This window comes from Quercus suber, unplaced genomic scaffold, assembly GCF_002906115.3.
Source record: "Quercus suber isolate HL8 unplaced genomic scaffold, Cork oak 2.0 scaffold_52, whole genome shotgun sequence".
Lineage (NCBI taxonomy): Eukaryota > Viridiplantae > Streptophyta > Magnoliopsida > Fagales > Fagaceae > Quercus > Quercus suber.
Window position 1 is genome coordinate 1,957,597 of NW_027069517.1, and position 25,225 is coordinate 1,982,821.

Genomic DNA, 25,225 nt, shown 5'->3' on the forward strand with positions numbered 1-25,225 from the left:
CTTAGATTTCTCTTTCTTGTTAGATTTTGGGTTATGTTAAGTAGCATAACATTTTGGAAGCTATGTGGTCCAAGGTGGTAGAAGTTATAAAAAGAATAAAACATAACGAGTCTAACGTTTAGTTTTACATTAATATGTACTCTTAAAAATGGTGTGTAATGAGCTGTTGTTTTGAGAATGATACTGGTTTTTCCTGGATTCAACCAAGCAGCTGATGCACTTGGTACATGCTGGTGCTGCCTTGGTGCACTGTCTGCTGCACTGTGTTGCAGCCTGGGCTGCACCAGTGTGGCAGCAAGTGCATCAGCTGCAGAACTGCAGCAGGTGCATCACCTGCTGCAATTCTGCAGCTGCTGCTGGTGCTGCCTTGGTGCACTGGCTGCTGCACTGTGTTGCAGCTTGGGCTGCACCAGTGTGGCAGCAAGTGCATCAGCTGCAGAACTGCAGCAGGTGCATCACCTGCTGCAGTGCATCACCTGCTGCAGTGCATCACCTGCTGCAGTGCATCACCTGCTGCAGTTCTGCAGCTGATGCACTTGCTGCCTCCTACCAGACATGATAAGGCAGCAACAAGTTAAGGAAAAAAAAACAACCATGAAAAGCCCTCCTACCAGACATGCTTATCTATGTATGGATTCATTCATTGTAGATAACTCCCATATAAAATCATTTAATAAGCCTAATAAGGTTGTGACAGTGATCAGGACCACAGTTATAGCTGGTAACAACACTAGCTATTACTCTCAAAAGCTCAACAGCCCATATATCCTCCTAGACCTTCATAACAACATTGCCAAGTGCTGCATACTCATCAACTCGAGTCTTTCTAGTTTCCTTCATAATGGACCTTCTTGGTCTTAGGCGCAGTCTCAGATATGCTGAAACCTTCTCAATAAAAAAAAAAAAATTTAGTCTTGATTTTGTTTTTATTTTGTCAATGGTTGAAGAAAGATGAGTAACCTCACTCAAGCAGTTAGTGCAAACCACCTTGGACCACACCTTACCTGTAACAGCAGCACTAGAAGCTACAGAGAGCCAATGGTTTCTAAACTCTAGTTGCTTTATGTGTTTATGGTTGAAATAATTTTTCCGTATAAATCTCATAGAAGTGCTGCTCAGAGACTACTATTGTTCTAGTGCGATGAAATGTAAAATAAAGTTTGTGATGTGAGCATGTAACTGTGGCTTTTTTGAATTTGAATGCAAATACTGCATTTGGGGCTGGCATTTGGACTCTAAATTATTGAAATAGGAAATCTGGGGAATTGAAATGAAGGGTGTTTTGATGATAAAATATTCAAAGTCATAAAAGGGGAATATAGAAGTTAGAAAGAGTTTACCATATTTAATAGAAAATGTTAAGATATGCTACTACTTTCAGATCCAAAAAACCACTGTTTATTTCTTTTTATACAAGAAGTGCCAAATATGAAGTATATTCTACTACCAAAATGCAATTTAATAAGTTTTTAAAGACATCTTCATGTCAGGAACAAGCTCGCATATAATTATCACCATAGTCTGTCCAAAACGTTAATAGCATCCCCGAGGTATTAACTGTATACTGACTGGGATCGTAGAGAAAGTTGATTTGTTCATCATTTTTTAAGGTGTAATTACTGATTAATTCAATTTTGTGGAATTGCATTTACGTAAGGGACATACCTGCTTTTGTAATTTTTTGATAAGTGACAAAAAATTCAAAATTTCATCTACATGCATGGACCCTCACCTTAGTGCTTCTCTTCTCTGCTCTTAGGTCTTCATTCAGACCCGTTCAAATGATAAACTTGTTCAGTGATTTTGCAGTGGTAGCTGTTCTTTTGGTTTCTTGAACTCCGTGCTAGGCTGGTATTAGAAATTTAGAAATGCACAATTATTGGAAATTTGGGGCTGTTACATGCACTGTGATAATCTCATGAAAGTGGGGCTGTTACATGCACTGTAAAAAAAAAAAAAACCAACACCAAGTAAAAAAACGTCTGTCAGTATTTTTAATACTAATTCTCCACGGTTGTCTATCAACTCATGCATGATATTTTAATGTTACAATTCCATTGTTAGCAACAAGTGAAAGCTTGAGTAATAGATATGCATTATGCACTTTTATAAAATCAGTGTCAAACAGACTTTGGATCACATTTTAATCTTACAATTCAATTCTAGTATGTTTCACATGCAGGTACCTTATTGGTTGACATATGACTTCCCACCTGAAGTCAGTGAAAAGCTTAAACATCAGTGGGGATCGGACTGGAAGGGTCAAGCACAGAAGTGGTGAGCATATGATACAACCATACATTGGTAGATGTGGTATATATGGTGAAGGGTTGCAACTGAGTCTAGATTAGGTCAGATTCAGTTTAGGAAATTAACCAAGCTGAGGATTAGTCTATCAAACCCAGGACAACTGAAATATCAACTTGTATCCGTTTTTTAAGGTGTAATTACTATTCATTCAATTTTGTGGAATTGCATTTATGTAAGGGCCATACCTGCTTTTGTAATTTTTTGATAAGTGACAAAAAAATTTAAAATTTCATCCTCATACTCTGCTCTTAGGTCTCCATTCAGAACTGTTCAAATGATAAAAGTAATATAGAATTCTATGCTTGAGAAAGAACTTTTAGACGTGGTTACTAGGATTCTACTTTTGAAGTTTCTAATGCTTTTCATATGCTACTTAGTTTGTTATTTTGCATTTTTAACTGCAAATTTCCAAAACTGTCTGTCATATTATATATTTGTTTAATCATTTTTTTTCCAGAATTCATTATAAACTTGTTTGGTGATTTTGCAGTGGTAGCTGTTCTTTTGGTTTCTTCAACTAAGTGCTAGGTTGGTATTAGAATCTTAGAACTGCACAATTATTGGAAATTCAGGGCTGTTAAATGTACTGTGATAATCTCTTGAGACTATATCTCCAATTTTCATTGCTTAATTTAAGCAACCACTTCAAGGCATTTGTCACTGGGGATACATAAGTGCTTTCTGGATTAAAGTGAGCTTGTCTATAGATAGTTATAGTAATTTAGAGATTTGAAACCAAAACTAAAACTTCTCATTCCGTCTTCCATTGATTATGTGATGGGAGAAACCATCATAGATTTAACTATTAAGATTTTAGTGATTTGTGATTGTGGTTGTTGAACTAGAACTTATAGTAATTAAAAGTTATAGTAGTTTTTACTAAACTTGTATTTCCTTCTATTCATGATATAATTATTTTATATGAGATTATTATTGGTATTTTGTACATTTTAATTTAATAGGGTGGTGTCGATGAGGTTGAAGATCCTAGAAGTGCAGCAGTCATGGAATTAAGAGAAGAGACAGGAGTTAGTTCAGCAGAAGTTATTGCAGAGGTATGAAATTTGGACTTTCTTCCTTAAATTACCATTTTTTGGGATGCTTATAGACTTTGCTTAAGGAAAGTGTGTGACTACAGTAGAAATTGCTTAATAAAGCTATTGATGCTTTCTAGTGGAGATTTGAATTGAATATCCTATATGCTTAGGTTTTAAGAAACTGATCAGCTTTGATGGAGAACAATTAAAATAAGGAAGACATAACTAGTCCTGAACCAATCTTCATTGTCTGGAAAGTATCCGATTTGTTAACCTCCTTTTATTTTTCTTTTTTTGAAACTCCTCTGTATGGTATTACAACTGCTTTGATGACTGATCTCCTTCGATTTAGAACCTTCAATACCTTACACACACCCCCCACCCATCCAACACACACATCACAAAAGGGGAAAACTGAAATATTCTCCTCTTGCATACTCAACCAAGCATGTGGAAGGATATGGTTGCTTTTGGCTGAAACACAGAGAAAATTGTTTTTTTTTTTTTAATTAAAACTTAAAAAGGAAAGTGAGATATATTTCTGTTTAGCATCTTTAATTCTTGACACTATCTTGGCAAGGTATACTCAATTATCTATCCCATGGGTGTTTGTGCACCCTAGCTAACTTGGACGGCAAAAGATGACTCATGTAGCCAATTCCAATTAGTGAAGAACCTTCAATACCTTACACACACCCCCCACCCATCCAACACACACATCACAAAAGGGGAAAACTGAAATATTCTCCTCTTGCATACTCAACCAAGCATGTGGAAGGATATGGTTGCTTTTGGCTGAAACACAGAGAAAATTGTTTTTTTTTTTTTAATTAAAACTTAAAAAGGAAAGTGAGATATATTTCTGTTTAGCATCTTTAATTCTTGACACTATCTTGGCAAGGTATACTCAATTATCTATCCCATGGGTGTTTGTGCACCCTAGCTAACTTGGACGGCAAAAGATGACTCATGTAGCCAATTCCAATTAGTGGGGCTTAAGGTTTAGTTGTGTATTTCTGTGCTTGGGGAGTGTGAGATTGATCTAACATCTTTGAAAGAGCAATATAAAGATCAAAATTCTTCAAAAATATGGTCTAAGGGCCTAAGGAGCACACTCTTCTAGCCTACATTAGATATTATTGAGTTGTTTTTTGGGTGTTTCTTTCCATTAGAAAGTTGCTAGTTTAGTATAAATTAGTGTTATTTTTATTATTATTATTTTTTTAAAGTCTTGGGTGTTTTTTTATTTTCAGGTTTCAGGGTATGGGCAGAACTTTTCGTTGGTTGGGTCTTAGGGTTTAGGGTTACAAACCTACAAAAGCCTATTAGTCCAATACTAACCCAACTTACACAAAACAAGTGCTTAAAAATCAAAAAGATTCATATGTGTGGGGGAAAAAAGGATGCAAATCTAATTATATATTTTATTGTCACATCTTACTACTTAGTTTGTAACATACTATACTACCTAACCATTTTTCTTCCAAACATCAAAGTTTTGAAATTTCTGAAGATCATTAGCAGCCTTGATTTGACTAGCTAGTGATAATGGTCTTTTTGTGCATGAAGTTAATATTTTTTTGGTTTCAAAAAGTGCGTTTTAGCTTCTAAAAGCATGAACAAATGGGCACTTAATTATGAGTAACACTAAAGTACAAATTTACAATACGTACGTGTATTATATTATGAAATAAATTCAAATACATGATTGAATCAAATAGTATGACATAACAAATGTTGTCATCTTAAAAAATAATTAAATTCAACATAATCAAACAAATGGGCACTTAATTATGAGTAACACTAAAGTACAAATTTACAATACGTACGTGTATTATATTATGAAATAAATTCAAATACATGATTGAATCAAATAGTATGACATAACAAATGTTGTCATCTTAAAAAATAATTAAATTCAACATAATCATAAATTTAATTAAGAAACCTCACATTAAACAATACAATAGAAACGTTGTTATTTTTTTTAATTATTAAATTATACACACATATATTTAAATTTAATTAGATAGCCTACTTTTACATTGGACTTTTACTTTAATTAGTTGCCTAAAATAAAAACGTGAGCTTTTTCTAAATTTTAAATAAGGTAATGTTAAGAAAAAGCTTGCCTTATTTACTAAGGAACCAAAAAAAAAAAGGCTTATTTAAAATTTTCCAATTAATACCAACGGTTGGAAGGGCAACCTTATTTCCATTATAAATAGACACCACCACTCTTACTATGTAAATGGCCAATCAAAGATTAATTTTGTTACATATATGACAAGTTTCATGGAATTGTGCATCTTGCTTTAGTGTTTCATGGATAAGCTGTACACAATTTTGCCTATTAATGGGTCTTGGTCTTGTAGAAGTAAGAGATAGAGTTTTGTAGGGAGTGTTTTAGGAAGTGGCGCTATCAATACTCAATACCTAGTGGGATTAATGGCAAATAATAGCAATGACTATTTGAATAAGATGTGTAACTTAGTTGAAAATTGGATAAACACATATTTCTTTATGTTGCTAAATTTTTCTCTATTTTTTTTTTAGTCATCAAATTTAAGCTAAGACATTATTACTTTGAAATTGTTACATAAAATTGTAATCTCTCTATATTTTTTGTTTTTTACTTTAATCTTTGGTATACAGATTTCGAGGCTTTGAATTTGAAGCTCAATATATCTTTTAGATCATTGCTTAATAGCTGTAAAGCAGTGTCAAGGTATACAAAAGGATGGATTTGCTAAATAACTCATCTGATTCCCAGCACCAGTGAGTTCCTATATACTTTCCCCTCTAGATGTGAATCTACAATTTTGAGAAATCTTGGATAAAATCGTGAAAGCAGATGTTTAGGATTGTGACCATAGTTTAAGCCTATTACTAATAAAGGTTCAATAAAATTTAACAACTTGTGCAGGGACGCAGACTTCGACCTAAGTGACGACCTTCTACTCGCAGCATATCTAGGCGGGTGTGCATGCCTAGCTTACGTGGAGACATATATGACTAAAGTACCATTGCATACGAATATACAAACAGGCTTACAATGCGTACAGTATATATTAACTGGAAATGAGAAGAAATGTCGAAGAAATTTTAGAATGTCAAGCTATGTGTTTGGACAATTGTGTAATACACTGCGCCAGTATGAATATAACGGTACCAGAAGAGTTTGCGTGGAAGAGTCTCTAGCAATGACATTAATGGTACTTGGTCATGCTCATGGTAACAGAATGGTGTAAGAAAGATTTCAGCACTCGAGTGAGACAGTGCATCAACATGTGGGCACAGTAGTTAAATTGTTAGCCACCGTTATGGCACCGGACATTAGAAAGCCTGCTGATCGTACATTTCAGGACGTGCCAGAACATATTCAGCATTCAGATCGATATTGGCCACATTTCAAGGTACTTTGTGAATTTGGTATCTTGACTTGATTTTATTCAAATTATATTTATGGTTATACCACGTATTTCATTTCACATGGTATTTTTGTGACAATGATTAGGGTTGCATTGGTGCGATTGATGGGGTCCACGTCCTCGTGGTCGTACTAGAAGATGAGCAACTCCCGTACTATGGCAGGAAGGGGATCACCACTACAAATTGCATGTGCGCATGTGACTTTGACATGAAATTCACATTCGCATGTGTTGGATGGGAAGGGTCAGTGCATGACACGAGGATTTTTTTTAGCTGCCTCAATAATGAGAGTTACAACTTCCCAAAAGCTCCAGCTGGTTTGTAAATATGTAGTCTAATTATAGTATTAAAGTATCTATTAATGTAGTGAAAATGCTAATGTAATAAATGTGTTCATTTGCAGGAAAGTATTATTTGGTTGATTTAGGATACCCTATAAGGAAAGGGTTCCTTGCACCATATAAGGGGGAGAGGTACCACATTGGAGAATTTCGACCTTCTGAAGTGCTGCATCGTCCAGAGGAGAGATTTAATTATCTCCATTCATCACTCTGTTCAGTCATAGAACGAACTTTTGGAGTTTGGAAGAACAAATGGAAAATTTTGAGAAATATGCCATGCTTTAAGTTAGGCACTCAAAACTTGATCATTGTTGCTACAATGGCTCTTCACAATTTCGTTAGAGCACATGAGATAAACAATGATGCTCAATGTTTCAGATCTACAGAGGGCACATCTGGACGTATGAGAGAGGTCATTACGATGCCGTGGCTGAAACTTTCTTTGGAGAAACTGGGATTACAAATTTGGTTTTTTTTTTTTTTTTTTAAAAGCATTCCATTTCATCTCATACTCATGCATTGTGTTTTATTGATTTTAATGCTTTGAGGAGCTATTTTTTCAAAAAAATTGGTTTGAGTTTTTCAAAACTGGAATTTTTCTCAAAATACTGTGATCCGTTGCCTGTTTCGATCAATCCATTCTGTTTTTCGAACTATCGAAAATTTTAAAATTCCTTTTAAAAAAAATTTCGGAGTGATTCGATCGATCGAAAGTAATTTTCGATCAATCGAAAGTCGTGAATCAGCTTTTTAAAACAGTGTTCTTTGACTGATTCACTTACCTTTTCAAAAGTTTTTTTCAAACTTTCTTTTCTCTCTCCGACTTGGCAAGGATCTACAGCGAATTTTTGTTGTTTTCCTCCAATTTTTTTGTAATAATTCTCTTTCCTCAAGCCGATAAGTCTCTTTTGCCCCTCATTTTTGAGTTTACTTGCATATTTCATACATTTTTCATGCATTCTTTCTCTAATTTTCAGACCTTTCTAATTTTGGGATTTTTGATGTTTCAAGCCCAATTTTGTGCAATTGATCACTTGGTTTTTATGGGAACATGTTATAAACATGATTTTGATAGTTTAATTTGATCAATTTTGGGTTTTGTGAGAAATTGAAATTTCTAGGGTTTATGTTAGTTCCAAATTGGGGATTTTGTTCAATTAGGTTGAAGTTGATGAAATTGGCTTGTTGATTGGATGTAATTAGGCATTATAATCTCTATGTTGTGTTTTGTAATGCTTAATTCATCAATGTGCTTCAAAAATTTTCAAGTGGTTTTCAAATTTTTGGGGTTTTTTTGTTAGAAATTCTATGCTCAAGCCAATTTTGTGCAATTGAACTTAAAATTGAACTTTGTTTACTGCATTAGTACATGCATCATGACATTTTTAACTGTTCATGTATCATATAGTTTTTTTTGCTCTATATTGTTTTTTGTGCTAACTTGCAGTCTGCCTTTGGTTTTTATTGTTTCTCTTTTTGGTTTTCTCTTATGTCTCTGTCCTTTCCTTAGCATCATGCCTAGGAAAACTAGGGCTCGTAGGTCTGTCCCTACACCTACTCCTTTCCCTCCATCTTTTGACCGAGAGAAATTTCCTAGTGAGAAAAACGAGGAAATCTTTGAGAAGCTGAACCTTAGGCGTAAGATATGGTCTGAGCGGTCTGTCATTCTAGATGAGTTGGATCCTAACATTAGGGCAAACATAGAGCGTAAGGGCTGGTTACCCTTGGTGGATATTTTTAATCCTCCTCCACCTGCTACCTTGATTCGAGAGTTCTACTCGAACATCTCGATCCGCGTCTATGATTCCAACACTTTGGTAAAGAGTTGGATACGAGGCGTAGAGTACACCATTACTCCTACAATAGTGGCTGATGCTCTAGGGGTACCCTTGGTCTAGTACCCTATCTACCTTTATGATGAGTCTCCAGTTTTGAGTGATGTCATGTCTTACATCACTGGGTCATCTGTCCAGTGGGGTTCTAATCTTAGGATCACCACTGTTGAGCTTTTTGAGCTACACTATCTTTTCTTTAGGATAGCGTGTCACTATTTTTGGCCCATTTCTCATCTACACACCATTCCTTTCGAGAGGTGTGTATTTTTGTACGCTTTAGTTACTGATCCTCCTATCAGTTTTCCCCACTTGTTCCTTCGTTCTTTGAACGAAGTGTATAGGAGTTCATCTTCTGCTCATGCCCTTGTTCATCCTATTTTTATCTGTAGGATTCTTCTTTATCTTAATCATAGTGATTTCCCTTCCTCGGAGTCTGTGCATGTCATTGGTCCTATAAGTGTGTCTTTTCTTAGACAAAGGGCTGCTCACCTTCGAGCTGGCTCTAAACACCTTAGGTCTACACCTTCTGGGTCCGTACCTCCTCCCTCTTCTTCTACAGGTCCTACTAGTGAGGATGTTCCTGATCCTGATGCTGCTCTTCCTCCACCCCCATCGGATGACTTTGATATCCGTCGTACGTTGGAGACTGTCATGACCGTTTAGGCGGCTCATGGTCAACTTTTGGTGGACCTTTTTGACAAGATTCGTGCGTTGCAAGCTGATCTGGCGCATCTTCGTTCACCCTCTCCACCTCTTTTTGATGATGGATTGTGATTGCCCTTTGGCATTCCGTCACAAAAAGGGAGAGTAGAGTTTGTAGAGGAGTTTTGTAGTTAGGGAGATTTTTTATTTTGTGGAGTTGTTAGATTGTATTTAGGCGCTTCACCTTGTATATCATTTTTTTTTTTGGGATATTCATATTAGGGGGAGTAACATTAATTGATATACATGATTTCTTATTTGATTCTTGTTTCATTAGATTCACTATTTATTGATTTATATTCTATGAGTTATTCATTTGATATATGTCTTTATTATGTGTTGTGTGAATCATACAAGAATGTTATACCTATTTATATATTATTTTCTGTCACACATGCGTTTATGCATTTGTTGAGTATTTCAGGAATATACAGGTTGATTCAATTGAGCTGCTGTCTACACTTGCAACTGATGGATAGTAGTTAGGATTGAATTTTGGTTTTATGAGCATTATTTTTGTAAAGGGCTTTTTAATTGTAAACTTTGAGCTTATTGTTTGTGTTTTGTCACGGATTGCTAAAGGGGGAGTTTGTTAGGTTCTAAAGATTTAGGATTTTATGTATTTAGAACTCTAATTTGTATTATTGGTAAACCATGATCAAAACAGGTTGTTTAGTCTTGTCTAGACTTGCTCAAAGTTGGGTCTTTCATGTAAAGTTGGAATCGAGAGGCTGCAGATGCATTTGTGCATTTCGGCCTGGCTCGATCGATCGAAGGAAAGGCTCGATCGATCGAATCTCGGGCAGAATGCTTTTCTGCAGAATTTTCCAGCTCAGCCCTAACTCATTAAACGTTTTGGGTTTTCTGTTTTTACCCTAGGTATATAAAGAAAAACCCTAGCCACGTTTTTTGAGTTGCTCCAGTTGTATTGTTGCTCATACTTTTCTGTTTTGTGTAAATCTCTTGTGAGATCTAGAGGAGCTTTCCTTTACACAAAGTTTAGGGTTTTCAAGGTAGAGATTACTTTAACATCTTGATGATCAACTCGGTTGCTACCATTGAAGCTTAAAGAATATCAAGCGTGGGTGCTTGTAGCTGATTGGAGAATTCAAGAAAGAAGGAGTCCATGGATTCAGAGCTTGCACGTGGTCGTGTCAGTAAGTTCTACTGGTGGGTAGCATTAGGAAGTCAAGCAGGGAGCTTGTAAGTCCTTTTGTATGAACTTCGATTCTTTCATAGTGGATTCAGGTTTACCTTGAGGATAGCTAGGTCAAATCCTCCTCAGGTTTTTACCGTGTGGTTTCCTGGGTGATCATATCATTGTGTCTTTTATATTTCCGCTGCTTTATACTTTTAATATGATTGTATGTTTGTGATAACCTAGAATTGTTTAAATTGACTAAGTTAATCACTTGGCTAATTAACTAGGTTAATCTGATTGTTTTAAGGGGTCTAAAACCGTCCAAAATCTACAAATATTGAATCATGTTTCTTACAATTAATTACGAGAACACTTACTTGCATTGATCCCAAATATCTATTCCCTCACAAATCATAAGTGAGAACAATCTCGTCCACAAATCTGGAAAGAAATACTTCAACTTTTTCCCAACTTTCTCACCAGGTCTTTGTAACAATATAAACAAACTTCAATGTATAGTATTTATAAAGTGATAAACATGCATTAAAAAATGACAAAAAATATTATTATTAAAAATAGTCTAAATTATAGATCATTCCTTTATGATCATTCCATTTCATTCCCTTATAAACTCTCAAATTAAGCTTTATTACAACCCTTCCACACGCACCCAAATCAACTTGGACATCTCTTGGAAATTTGATAAGCATTCTATCTACTTTTGTCATAAGCAAACCAAAAAAAAAAATATTTGAAGAACTTCTCTCACTCTTACTCTCAGTGCCACATGTAATATTAATATATCATATGACTTCTACAAAAGAAATTGCTGAAAGAAAGTGAAAGGACAATCATATAATTTGCACTTGGTTAATAATAATAAAAAATTGGAAGAACTTCTCTCACTGTCACTGCCATCCGTAATATTAACCTACATATGACTTCTATAAAAGAAATTTGATAAAAGAAAGTTAAAGGGTAATCAACTAATATTCATTTAATAAAATAAAAAAAGATAGATAGGTTTATAAGAGTACATACACATTTCCCATCATCATTAATGTGTATAATGAAATTCCGAGATAAAACAATCTGGCTTGATGCAGTATTTGGGTAAAATCTGTACTTGAACACGTTCTTATATTCTTGATCTTTCTCAACTTTTGTTGCTATGTAATTAACTTCCCTCTTTTGGTCACTTTTGTACTCATACACCACCATATATTCTTGATCTTTCTCAAGTCTTTACGCTTTCTTAACTTCTTCATCTCTATATTGACGATCATATTTAGCTTTCCAATTTGACGATTTTTTCTCATAATTTAGCAACTGAAGTAATAATACTGGGAATTGCAATCTCTCTTGAGACGTCAACAATATTGGATGATTTCTCAAATGAATGAATTTGTACCTTTAAAAAGTAAAAGGTAAAAATTATCAGAAAAGAAATTGACTTAGACATTGAAAACATAATTTTATGCACATACGAAAAACTATTTGTTTCTACAAAAAATATTTCCCTTCAAAAAAGGTTTTCAACTAAAATTTTATTGATTTGATTTCAAGTGCAAGAAGAATTTTAGTTGATTTTGTTTGGTTGAACAATTTTACAACATGAAGATAAAAGATCACTATCTAAAAAAAAATGTATTACCATTTTCTAAGATTTTATTGGTGTTTTCAATTAATCCTAAAAATGTTTTTGTTGACTATGATTTTCAGTGTATTAAATATTGAAAAATAAGAAAACTATTTTTCAAGAAAATACTTTATATAAAGCCAAACAGGTTTGAATGTAAAGAGTACTTACATTGGCATTGTTTTCATACGAGAGTAGAAATCAATCAACTCCTTATTGTTAGGATCATTTCCCAATAAGCCTTCTAACAGATTTTGTAATTGGTCCCTTGGCTTACTCACTCCAAGTTCATTTGAGATTCTCATCAATTTGGCACGTCCATTTATAATGGCAATGTCCTGAATCTTTAGTTCTCCAGTATATGCTTGATTCACCAATTGATTAACAGCAGCAATAATGTCCCTTCAAATATGAAATTAAAAAAAAAAAAAAAAAAAAAAAAAAAAAAGCACAGATAATGGTTCAATTATGTTTGGTTGTAAATTTGTTTAATTCTTGCTCTCTTTACTATTAGAATATTAAATTCATAGTTTCTTAACCGTTTAAATTTTTAGGATTAATAGTAATTTATCATTTACTACATAAGGAGAAGACAAACATGTAGAACAAAATATTAGAATTGCCAATTTGGGATATTACTTCTTTTTCTTTGGTAGGATACATTGACATGTTTTTTGGTTAATGAGTGTAGTTTGGTATGTTTAAAAAGTAATAACTTTAATTGGTTACCTTCATTTTCTAGGCCATTAAGCTCAAGAACTCTGTAAACTCCATAGTTCCGTTTCCATCAGCGTCAACTTCGCTTATCATGTCCTGAAGCTCCTCCTCCGTTGGATTTTGATCCAATGACCGGATAACAGTTGCCAATTCCTCAACAGTAATGCAACCTACACAATCAAGTATTTGAGCACCATATAAATATGCTATTCCACTCATACATCTTCTTGAAAACATGTCTTATAGGTCTTTTTTATTGCTAAACAGAGAGATAACATGTTTTATAGATGTTGAAGCATAAGTGCATATCATAAATAAGGTAGAGCCACTAAACATAAGCATATATAAGAGGGAAATGCTCACCATCTCCATCTTTGTCAAACAGACAAAATGAATGGCACATCTTGCTTTTTGAGGCCAGCACCAACTGCTAAACCAGATGGACCAGCCCCAACTATAATAACCCACCAGGAAACAACAACAACAATCATATTAATGAAAACATTAGAATCTTTGCATTAAAGAAAAGATGAAACAGAGAGGCTGAATTATACCTTGTCCATAACCCAAAAGAAATAATCCCTTGATTTCCTACAAATCATATTCGGACAACAGATCTAGATCCCATAATTTCCATTTTCACAGAGGTAGTCTCATGAACCCAGCTTTCAAGCGCAAAACTAAAACCAAAAAAATTGATAGAGAAGGCTTCCCTTCTCTTCTCCTACGTTTGTTACAAATTTACAGCAAATAATTTAAAAAAAAAAAAATGAAGATCCAAAACCCAAACCCTCTTCTTGCAAAACAAATTAATATACATCAACGGCAAAAGCTTCAACTTTCAACCATAAATCGCTTGCATCCAAACATATACCATCAGAAATTAAAACAGAATCTATAAAATCATCGAAAATAAAGAGACAGAAAATCAAAATTAAGAATAAACACATACCGAAAAAATAAAAACTCATCTAACAGTAACATCTATATGAATCAGAACCCAGATTAGGCCAATCTGACCCACAAATTTCGTCTGGATGTTACCAAAAGAAAAAAAAAATTTCAGCTAACAAAGTATAAATTTCCACTGGATTAGCTTGATCTTGATACCTGAGAATTCTTTGGGATTGTGGGGAAGAAGGAATGGGGCAGGTGGGTGTAGGCTGTGAGTTGTGTGATCCCTGTTCTGAAGGAAGAGCACACGCCGGCGTCGGACTAGGCTTTTCTTCCTCGTGAATTTCTCACCGGCGCTCTTCGCCGGCGTCAGACCGACGTAGGTGTGGAACTCTGGTGGGCGTGGAACTCTCTTGGCACAGGCGCTAGCAAGGGTTCGGGTGAGGAGTGAATGGAGAAAGACAGGAAAAAAGAGATATTTTTGGTATTTATATGCTACAGTATATTCACCTCCGCTACAGTACCCGCGTTTAGTTACTTTAATCCGCGTTTTTCTAATTATTTGCTACAGTGTTTTGAGCAACAAGTTTTCAGTTTCAGCAAAAATAAGTGCTATCCAAACGGACCCAATAATTAAATATTCGAAGAGTTCTAATCATACTTATTTATTTATAAATAATAATGAGACGTGCTTCCATAATAACAGGAATAAGATATTTTCCAAACCAAATTCACAGGCTGTCCTTCTAAAAAAAAAAAAAAAAAAAATTCACAGGCTGTGATGTGTTCTTTATCAAATTAGGGGAAAAAATAAAAACAAAAACTTACATGGGACTCGACTTTCATAGAACAATTATCCATTCTTTTCACAGTTCCTTGGTGTTATTTCTGTGTTCCTCAGCTTCTCCATTCCGTTCTAGTTGAACATTCGATCACTCCTCGCTATCCTCTACTAATTGATCCCAATTACGCTTTCCATAATTACATTACATACTTTGTCTTCTTCAAAAATCAAAGAAAAAACAACAAGAAGCTATGAGTCTCTCAGCGACTTAACTATCATACAACCTTGCCAAAATTGAGAGCTTGAGTTTCTCTGTCCAACATTTTCACAAACACCATATATGGCTAAAGGGATTGCTAATTTTATCAGCTTCTGCTCAATCCCAGGAGTTAGAAATTCTACCACGCTTGCACCTGAGAAACCAAGCTTCATTCTTTCTCAATGCTCATTTCATGAGCTAGTGGGTGGGTGTGTTGGCTACGTGAATTACAAGTCTATCAGTGCCTTAAAAGTTACTAGGAGGGGCTTCCATACCAAACAGAGGAAATATTCAATGCCTGTTTCAAAATTCTCTCAGCATAAAGCTGTTAACTTTCAGGTAGGGAATCTAGTGAGTTTGGATTTCCAGCGTTTTTGCAGAGAAGGAAAAGTGGAAGCAGCCCTTGATGCTATGAATGAAATGGAGAAGAATGGAGTTTTTGTGGACTCACTAGACCTTATTGAATTGCTGCAAATTTGTGAGGATATGAAGTTGTTGGAAACTGGAAAAAGGGTCTATGAGTACACAATGAGGTCTCCATCAAAACCCCATATTGCTGCTTTTAATAAATTTGTAGAGATGTACTGTAAATTAGGTGATACAAGCTGTGCGAAAAGGGTGTTTGAGGAAATGCCGAAAAGAAACTTGGATTCTTGGAATAAGATGCTAGTGGGTCTGGCAGAAAATGGGGAAGGAGCAGAAGCTCTTAGGATATTTTCAATGATGAAGAAAGATGGAGTGAGGCCTGATGAATTTACTTTTGTTGGTGTTATTATGGCATGTCGATGCGTAGGGGCAGTGGAGGATGGGCAAGAACACTTTGTATCAATGAGCAGGGACTATGGAATTACTCCATCAATGGAGCATTATGTGGCTATTGTTGATCTTCTAGGAAAGTCAAAGAAGATAACTGAGGCAAAGGAGTTAATTGCAAATATGCCAATTGAACCAAGTTCCCGTGTTTGGGAGACACTGGAGAAGTACTCTAAAGCTGGACCTTCTGGTTTGAAACTTAGTAATAAAAAGAAAGTAATGGACATGCTGGTTTCAAATCAAAAGAAAGCAAGTCCAGAGAAGAGCAAGGCATTTAAAAAACTGAGGTCTTTAAGTAAGGAGGTGAAGGAAGCAGGCTATGTGCCTGAGTCTAGACATGTATTAGATGATCTTGACCATGAAGCAAAAGAGAAGACATTGTTATATCACAGTGAAAGGCTAGCCGTTGCTTTTGGGCTTATCAATACACCTCCTGGGACCACACTGAGGATCATGAAAAACCTCAGGATTTGTGTTGATTGTCACAATTTCATTAAGATCCTATCAAGTATTGAGAAGCGAGAGATTATCGTTAGAGACATTAAAAGGTTTCATCATTTCAAGGATGGAAAATGTTCCTGTAGGGATTATTGGTAATTAAGAACTGGGTTTTTTTAGAATCAATAGATTTCCTTAGGCTTGGTTGCTGTAGAGTTTGTTGACTTCCTTCTTAATGCGTGAAGTTTGGTTCTATATGTCATTTGATGACATAGTTGGCCTTCAGAAATAAAATCATGTTGTTCAACAGTTCAAGGGCATTCTCTGCAGAAATGCACTCCAAAGTAATATAGGGTTTTTTCTGAAATGATGAAGTTGCACACATTGTATGTTTAGATGGTATTGGCAATTTTCATACTTTTAAAACAAGTATACATTTATTGTGATGTGTACATGTGAATAGAAACACACATAATTTATGACAATCCAGTATGTGTTTTACAAGTGAATCTTGCATTATACTGCTTGAAAAATCTAGAAACCAGGTGTTGGGGAATAACCACAAGTGCACAACCACGAGAACATGAACGCATACACACCAAATTTCACTATTAAATTAATATTTTAAAAATTCTACATTGAATTATACATTTCCATTCTTCTTAACATGTACATCAATTTTTCTGTTAATAAGATATCTATCATTTGATCCATAGATTTGTGTTTTATGTATAAAACATAAAAATTTTGGAATTTAAATATTTGGTAAAGTAAATAGCTATTGATCTCTTAGCATTAGCATTAGAAAATTCCAATGCTACTCTATTTTAGAATTCTAAAAGGTCACTTTATCATTATACCATACCATTTTACAATACCTTTACATTTCAAATTTCTATTTTTCTCTTTTGCTCATTAAAATAATATAACTACATAATAAAATAGTATATCTCAAAATTATATATTCTCTCCCATCTCTCTCCTCTCTCTCATTTTCAGCTTTCTTCCAACTAAAATATTATTATTTTAGTGCAATTCTAAACATAGAATTGCACTGTAGCAAGTATTGCAAAAAAAATTTACAATACTGTTGTTTAGCATTCCCCAATGCAGATGGTTTTAGGGCTTAAAATTTCAAATTTTTCTTAGATTTAGTATAAGCATTCCCCAATACTAATGTTCTTATCATCTTGAAAATTTTGTAAAAATAGGAGGTATAAGAAGAAAATAAAATCCAAAAATGGATGCATATATTCAATAAAAAAAATCATTGAGCGGTGTAACTTTTGAAATATTTCATACAGTGCAACTTTAATAAAAGCACACTTGTAATTGTTAACGGTAAGTCCACTAACACCATGTCTTTTACATTTCCCACCCCCCATGTTTTTGGGTGGACGCGTATGAGTCATGTGAAGGGGCGTGAAAAAGTTAGCGCATGTAGCACCACTCAATTGTTTATTCTACTTTAATTGGGTTAAACGAATAAAACCTTTCTTTGTGTTTACCAATTTTGCAGATATTCTTCAAAAGCTCTAGTGTTTGAGTTTTGAACGTTAGAAAATATTTGCATCAAGGGTACATGCTTCATCATACAAACAAAATCAACAACCTTGTTAAATCTAGACAAGGTTGGCATGTACTTTTTTTTTTTTTTTTTTTAACTTCGATAGTTGGGAGATAAGAGATTTGAAACCTAAATATTTCCACTAAAAACGCTAGATGATGTTAGTTAAACTATAAAACTCTTAATAAAACTGGCGTATACTTAAAAAGAAAAACAGCCAGTAGTGTTGTTTCTATTTCATTAACTCATTCTCCCTTTTACAACACCCCACTGACCCCACCCCTCCCCCCCTTCAAAAAGACCAAACAACCAATTCAATAAAAACACTATCAGAGCATTATTGCATTTCAAGATACCAAAAACACTATCAAATATCAAAGCACAGACAGAGCTTATTTCCCAAAACCCAAAATGGCAGGCAAACATATAGTCTACTATATTAAAAGAAAAACTTACATTTTGAGGCAACCCCAAGTCGAAATTTTTGATTCCTCAATCCAATCTGACTTGTAGAAACCTTAAGAATAGTAAATAATAATGAAATGGAATAAATTCGAGAGTAGAGAGTGTGAGAGAGAGTAAATTTGAAATGAAAAGTTGGGGAGTTTGAGATTAAAGAAACAGTAGGTACTTACAAATTGATGAGAGACCGAACGATGAGTTGGTAACCCCATCTTTGGGGAGGGAAGCCCATGACAAACCGATTGCAGTTCCATTTTTTTTTTTTTCTTGGGTGGGGTTTAGGGTTTTAGCAGAGTGTGACCAGTTTTATCTGATTTTTTTTCAAGTTAAATGGCTTAACCCTTTTGTAAATAACAAATATGACTTGGAGCATGAAATATGAAGGGTTTATTTATGTATTTATTTATTTTTTAAAAGAGAAATAGTTTTTTTTTTAATCTTATTATATTAAATTTTAAAATTGAATGAAAAAATAGGAGAGAGAAAATGAGCTATTTATACAAGGAGGAAAATAATTCTTTGCTCTAAATCCTTTTTATAGGAAAATTTGGTGGTTTGCGTAAAAAAAAATAGGGTAAATTACATATTTGGTCCCTATTCTATACACCATATTTCAATTTGGTCCTCAACCTTTCAATTGTGTCAATTTGGTCCTTATCCTTTCAGTGTTATGTCAATTTAATCCTTACTATTATTTTTAGGATGAAAATTAATGACATAACAAATGGCCAAAATAAAATTTTTGTGTATTGTCGCATCAACGAAGTCTAATTTTTTTATTTTGGCCATTAGACGAGTCATTAATTTTCATCCTAAAAATAATATTAAGGACTAAATTGACACAACATTGAAAAGATAGGGACCAAATTGACACAATTCAAAGGTTAGGGACCAAATTGAAATATGGTGTATAGGATAGGGACTAAATACGTAGTTTACCCAAAAAAAATCATAAGGTAAATTTAATGTCAAATTAATTTTCCTCAAAAAATAATGTCAAATGATTTAAAATAAATCAATTATCATTTTTTTTTTTTGGGTAATAGAAGAAGATAAGAGCGTTCCATTTTTTAGCTTACGTTCCAATCCAAGGCAACCCTCCTCACCCTCCATTTTTTTACGTCCAACCTTTTAAAACTTCCTATTAAAAAACACAATAATTTATAGTAGAAATGACAGAATTTCTCTAGAGTTTGTTTTAATCAAAATAATAATATTAGGTAACATTTAATATTATTCTATTTAAAAATATAAATAAATAAATAAAATTCTTTTTTTATAAGCTCTGTTTCTGATTTTGAAAAAAAAAAAAAAAAAGAGACAAAGTTTGATAAATTAATTAGATAGTGACAATAAATCAAGTAATTATCTTCATTGTTCTCACAAAACTTGCTTCAGGCCTACTTATATAATGGATAGATTATTCGTTATCCAAATGGTACCAAGTGTTACACTATACAAAAACTTAAGTACTTAAAAATATAACTCAACATTTTGGTGAGACAAAAATTGGTATCGAACCCGACAAGAACCTCACATAGGAGGTGACTATACCATGGCTAAGCTGATGGACATACAAATCACATACTTTTAGCAAAAAGCTAGTTAACTTATTTCCAAACGAATATGTGGTTCAACCTAATGGTTTATGTTCACGGCTTACGGAGTCTATAGACCTGTCAAATTAATTCACATTCATCAACAAAATCATGATTTTGATTTTAAAAAAAGAAAAAGAAAAAAAAAAGANGTGTTTTTTCTATTTCATTAACTCATTCCCCCTTTTACAACCCCCCACTGACCCCACCCCCCCCCCCCTTCAAAAAAAAAAAAAAAAAAACCCCGAATCAACCCTAGTTACCCTACAATACATAGCCAACAGTTTAGATTCTACAACATGACTAACGAAGTAAGGATACAAAGTGTGAGATTGTACAGAACTAACATGAGCACAAAAAAATATATATAATAATAAAATAAAATAAAAAGAAGAAGTAAAAAGAAATACAGCATCCCATGCAAACATCAGTACTTCTCTGCTACGGGCCTAGAAGGAAAAAGCCTTAAAAGAAATGTCATCAACGACCACAGGCAGACCACACCAAGAACTTGGAAAGTCACTATCATGGCAAACAGGGCACCACTTCTTTCCAGCAATTCTGGAGAAGCAGGAAGGTCCTTCAATGTGAACATTAACCTCTCAATGAAATGAGAAGCTTTTGTCAGTTGATAAAGTCTATAGACCTGCCAAATCAATTCAAATTCATCAAAACCCTGATTTGGGCTACATAAAGAAGCATTTGAATCAACAGAAGTCATATACCTCGAAAATAATAGGAACTAAGGGCCAAGAAGAAGATCCTCGCTTCTCAAGACTCTTCTCAAATGCAAATTGAGCAACACAGCCGATTAGAAAAGGAAACACTGCAACCACGGCTGGCAGCCAATCATCGGCCAGGTTACATACGCAGCAAAGAGAGGGGCAATGACTTTGAAGCCCATTGTGAAGAAAGCGCATGTTAAATATCCTCTGAGACCTGTGATAAGACCCCACCTCTTTGGGCTAAATTGCAGATATGGCCTTTGAACACGGTCAGTGACAAGCAGGAATATTGCAAGACCAACGTAAAACAGGACCTCAAAAAATAAAGAAGTCACAATTTCTGCATAAAAATTGACATGGAAATGATTAGTGGGGAAAAAAAAGACTACATTTTAATCTACATTAACACAATGTTGAAAAAATGGAAGCACATCAGTTTTGAGCATGAAAAAGAAGCTCATTTTCACCAAAAGATCAAACTAAGGTTCAAAACAAAGAAACAAAGGAAGACTTTTGATTGACAGAATTGACAAACAATGGAATTTGTTCTTGAAAAAGTGTTCTATGCACACACAGATCCCAAAAAACTATTTCACAAGGCAGCTACTCATGCTTATTGCAGATAAACTGTATAACTACAGATCAACTAGGAAGAAAGTGAAATCAATAACATGACTTGTGAGAGCTGCAGGGTCTTCTAAATTCTACAAGTGAGATTGAAAAACATAATAAATTGGATTCCTCACTTTCATGGCATAACATTAGTAACTAATACCAAAATTTGTTTTCAAAATTTAAATCCTAGACTCATGATATACAAAATTCTGTAGCAATGGACTCTGCAACATCAGCAGCACTCAAAGCCTGCTTAGGTTCTAAGATTAAGCACCATCTTTAAGAAGATGAAGATGCTTTAGGCAAAAAGGAACAAACAAAATCTTCCATATTTTTTTTCTTTCAATTATTGTTTATTGGGAGGTAAATTTAAAAGAGGAAACAGGGGAGTAGGGAATTGATATGTTCTTTACACCAAACCCAGCACCCAAATATCACCAACTCCTAGTGCATTACATTCAATTATCGCTTAACCAGGCAAAAGGGAAAGCTGTCTTGCTAGAGGCACCTGTTCACAGCCTGACAATTTCATTTATCTGATTATTCATTTTCAAAACCCAGTCCCTAACATGCTTAAAACCAATTCTCACCACTGCATAACTAAAAGTTTTACAAGAAATTCATAAATACATAAAAGAGACTCACTACTAAAAAAAGGAGCCTTTGTACTCGAAAAAAAAAAAAAAAAAGAGACAAAGTTTGATAAATTAATTAGATAGTGACAATAAATCAAGTAATTATCTTCATTGTTCTCACAAAACTTGCTTCAGGCCTACTTATATAATGGATAGATTATTCGTTATCCAAATGGTACCAAGTGTTACACTATACAAAAACTTAAGTACTTAAAAATATAACTCAACATTTTGGTGAGACAAAAATTGGTATCGAACCCGACAAGAACCTCACATAGGAGGTGACTATACCATGGCTAAGCTGATGGACATACAAATCACATACTTTTAGCAAAAAGCTAGTTAACTTATTTCCAAACGAATATGTGGTTCAACCTAATGGTTTATGTTCACGGCTTACGGAGTCTATAGACCTGTCAAATTAATTCACATTCATCAACAAAATCATGATTTTGATTTTAAAAAAAGAAAAAGAAAAAAAAAAAGAGATAAAGTTTAATAAGTTAATTATATATTGACAATAAATCAAGTAATTATCTTCATTGTTCTCACAATACCAACTTTGGAAACTAGTACTATTATTAGTAATAGCCTAGTTTTATCAGATTCTTTTGGGTCTTGTCTTTTTAATTGGGTCAAGAGAGATTGTAATGCAGTTACTCACGTTGCTGCAAAGGTCTTCATCAATAGTGTTTAATCCTCTTGTTTCAATAAGCACAGCCTACGAGTTGTCCTCATGGATGCTTGTAAGGTAGACTGCCGTGTTCTTTTTTCTTGAATATATAATATTGACGTTTATCAAAAAGAAAAAAAAAGAAAAGAAAAAGGAACCAAGTGTGACACTGCACAAAAACTTAAGTAATTAAAAATAAAACCCAAACATTTTGGTAAGACAAAGACTGATATCGAATCCTGACAAGAACCTCATATAAAAGGTGACTATACTACAGCTAAGCTGATAAATGTACAAATCATATACTTTCAGTAAAAAACTAGTCAAGTTATTTCCAAACGAATAAGTGGTTCAATCTAATGACTTATGTTCACGGTTTACGGAGTCTATAGACCTGTCAAATTAATTCAAATCCATCAACAAAATCATGATTTTGGTTTTAAATAAGTGACATTTGAATAATTAGAAGCCCATGTACCTCGAAGGTTATATAGGAACCAAGGACCAACAAGATGATCCACGTTTGTAAAGTATGCTTTCAAATGCAAGTTGGGCAACACAATCAATCACAAAAGGAACCACATCGACCAGGATTGATAAGTCAAGCAATGGTGGCCCAAATAAGTACACAGCAAAAAGGACAATAATCTTGAGGCCCATTGTGAGAAAAGCATATACCGTTTACCCTTTGAGAGTTTGAGGCCTGTGATGAGATCCCACCTACGTACGAGGGCTTAAGTTGCAGATAAGGCCTTTGAACTAGTTCGGTTTACAAGCAGGGAATGTTGCGAGTCCAATGTAAAATAGGGCCTCAAAAGATAATGAAGTCACAATATCTGCACAACAATTGGGTTCAAAAATATTAGTGAAACTTTTCACCAATCTTTAAAAGAACAAAAAACAAAAAACAGACATGTCCACGTGCATATCTAACCAATAAAGCCAAGAGGTCATATGGGATATGAAAGAAATCATGTGATTAGTACAGTACATTGTAACCATCCCCAACAAAAATACGTAAAAGGTTGAGAATATTTGTTTGTATCATAGATAAGATATATAAACAAAGCACAAACCACCAATATAGTGCATAAAAAAATGGCACGCGATAATGAGGGCTTTCAGGAAAACATCAAACTCGATCTGATTCTGGTCCAAAAAATTTAGACTCTGGAAGGCCTTCGAGAAGTGTTGTACAACAGAAAGTGTTAATTCATCCAACAATGAAAAAGCACACAGAAAACTTTCACGATTTAGTCGAGAGAGAACGAACAAAATTATATAAAAAATCAATTAACAAGGGCATGCATCATATTAATACAATCAATTTAGGGTAATATCATGTTTGATACACTTGTTAATTGATCTATTTCATGGTCGTGATTAGTATTACAAATTTAAAAGTTTTTTGTCTCACATTATTTAATATACTATTTATAATGTTATATATAATAAGTAAAATTTTAATAAAGAACTATTATCAATAGTAGATGTTATAAGTTAAAATTCTATTAAAAATAAAAAGTAAAATTTTAACAATAATAAAATGTACACACTAGAGGGATCCTATTCCATATGTAGAGTTAGGGTCCGTTTGGATACCGTTTACGTTGCTGAAAACTAAAAATACGGTAGCAAAATCATTTTTAAATGTGTAAATAGTACTGTGAGACTCATTTTTAATGAAAATTTTGTTGAAAAAAGAGGTTTGTGGGTCCCGTGAACAGTGCACAGGACTTACTGAACAGTGCATAATCATGTGAAAATTGACTTCTTAAAAAAAAATAATAAAAATAAAAAAGCCAAAACGCCAATTGCTGGGGACCAGAAACGCAATCCAAACAAGTACTAAACCTTTAGTTCAATATAAGTACTTGCCATTCAATAATACAAAAAGTGTTCGAAGTTACAATGAAAATGTAAGAGCATTATTGCATTTCAATTATAAGAGCATTCGCAGCAGTGGAGCTATATTGCTATAATGCTATAATGCTAAAATTTAGCTCCACAAACACAAAACTCACGCTACAGCAGTGGTGGCAAATCTAAAAATTTTAAATGTTCAGCTACAGTGCACATCTATAAATAAATGTGCACTGTAGCTGAAGCAAAATAAATAAATAAATAAATAAAATAAAAAATTTATTCGGCCAGTTAAATAAAATAATAAAAAGTCTCTCTCATCTCTCATCTCTCTCAGTCACTCTCTCATCTCTCTGTCAAAACTCTCTCAAGCAAACCTCTCTTCCACCGCTGATCGCCTCACGCCGCCGATCGCCTCACGCAGCCTCACGCCTCATCTCATCTCATCTCACGCCGCCAATCGCTTGCTCATCAAGCCCCCGGTCTGAAGCTCATCGAAGCCGCCGATCTGAAACCCATGGAGCTCGCCGACCCATTCCTTCTGCCGACCCAACTCGCCGACGCTGTGCTTGTTTCTGATTGGTGATTTTTTATTTTGTTTGTGATTGGTGATTTTGTTTGGTCTGGGTTGAGGAAAAATATTGGAGATTTGGCTTTTTTTTTTTTTTTTTTTTTCCTGCTATGGAATGGTTGTGGTTGGTGCCGTGGAAGTTTTTGGGATGGTGGGATATATTATTTTATTGTA

The 25,225-nt window shown here is 34.3% G+C and overlaps 2 protein-coding genes and 2 long non-coding RNA genes across 4 annotated transcripts; 3 read left to right on the forward strand and 1 right to left on the reverse strand.

Moving 5' to 3' along the window:
• Nucleotides 1–2,111: 2,111 nt before the first annotated feature.
• LOC136066955 (uncharacterized) lies at nucleotides 2,112–3,365 on the forward strand. Its single transcript, XR_010628475.1, has 2 exons — nucleotides 2,112–2,838; nucleotides 3,273–3,365. It is a non-coding gene; the product is annotated as an uncharacterized LOC136066955 (long non-coding RNA).
• Nucleotides 3,366–6,015: 2,650 nt separating this feature from the next.
• On the forward strand, nucleotides 6,016–7,767 carry LOC112031735 (uncharacterized). Its single transcript, XR_010628476.1, has 4 exons — nucleotides 6,016–6,125; nucleotides 6,274–6,763; nucleotides 6,865–7,096; nucleotides 7,183–7,767. It is a non-coding gene; the product is annotated as an uncharacterized LOC112031735 (long non-coding RNA).
• A 6,989-nt stretch (nucleotides 7,768–14,756) lies between these two features.
• LOC111997906 (pentatricopeptide repeat-containing protein At2g15690, mitochondrial) lies at nucleotides 14,757–16,662 on the forward strand. Its single transcript, XM_024030041.2, has one exon. The coding sequence runs from the start codon at nucleotides 15,173–15,175 to the stop codon at nucleotides 16,499–16,501; it is 1,329 nt and encodes a 442-aa protein (XP_023885809.2). The 5' UTR covers nucleotides 14,757–15,172; the 3' UTR covers nucleotides 16,502–16,662.
• Nucleotides 16,663–20,220: 3,558 nt separating this feature from the next.
• On the reverse strand, nucleotides 20,221–21,086 carry LOC111997979 (uncharacterized; the record flags this gene model as incomplete). The annotated part of the gene is given in 3 exon segments (XM_065772033.1): nucleotides 20,221–20,615; nucleotides 20,695–20,813; nucleotides 20,816–21,086. Coding segments are annotated over 3 exon segments (609 nt in total), but the record flags the coding sequence as incomplete, so codon positions are not given.
• Nucleotides 21,087–25,225: the final 4,139 nt, after the last annotated feature.

Bases quoted from the DNA above. Each gene is read 5' to 3' on its own strand.
- LOC111997906 (XM_024030041.2), top strand. From the start codon at position 15,173: ATGGCTAAAGGGATTGCTAATTTTATCAGCTTCTGCTCAATCCCAGGA.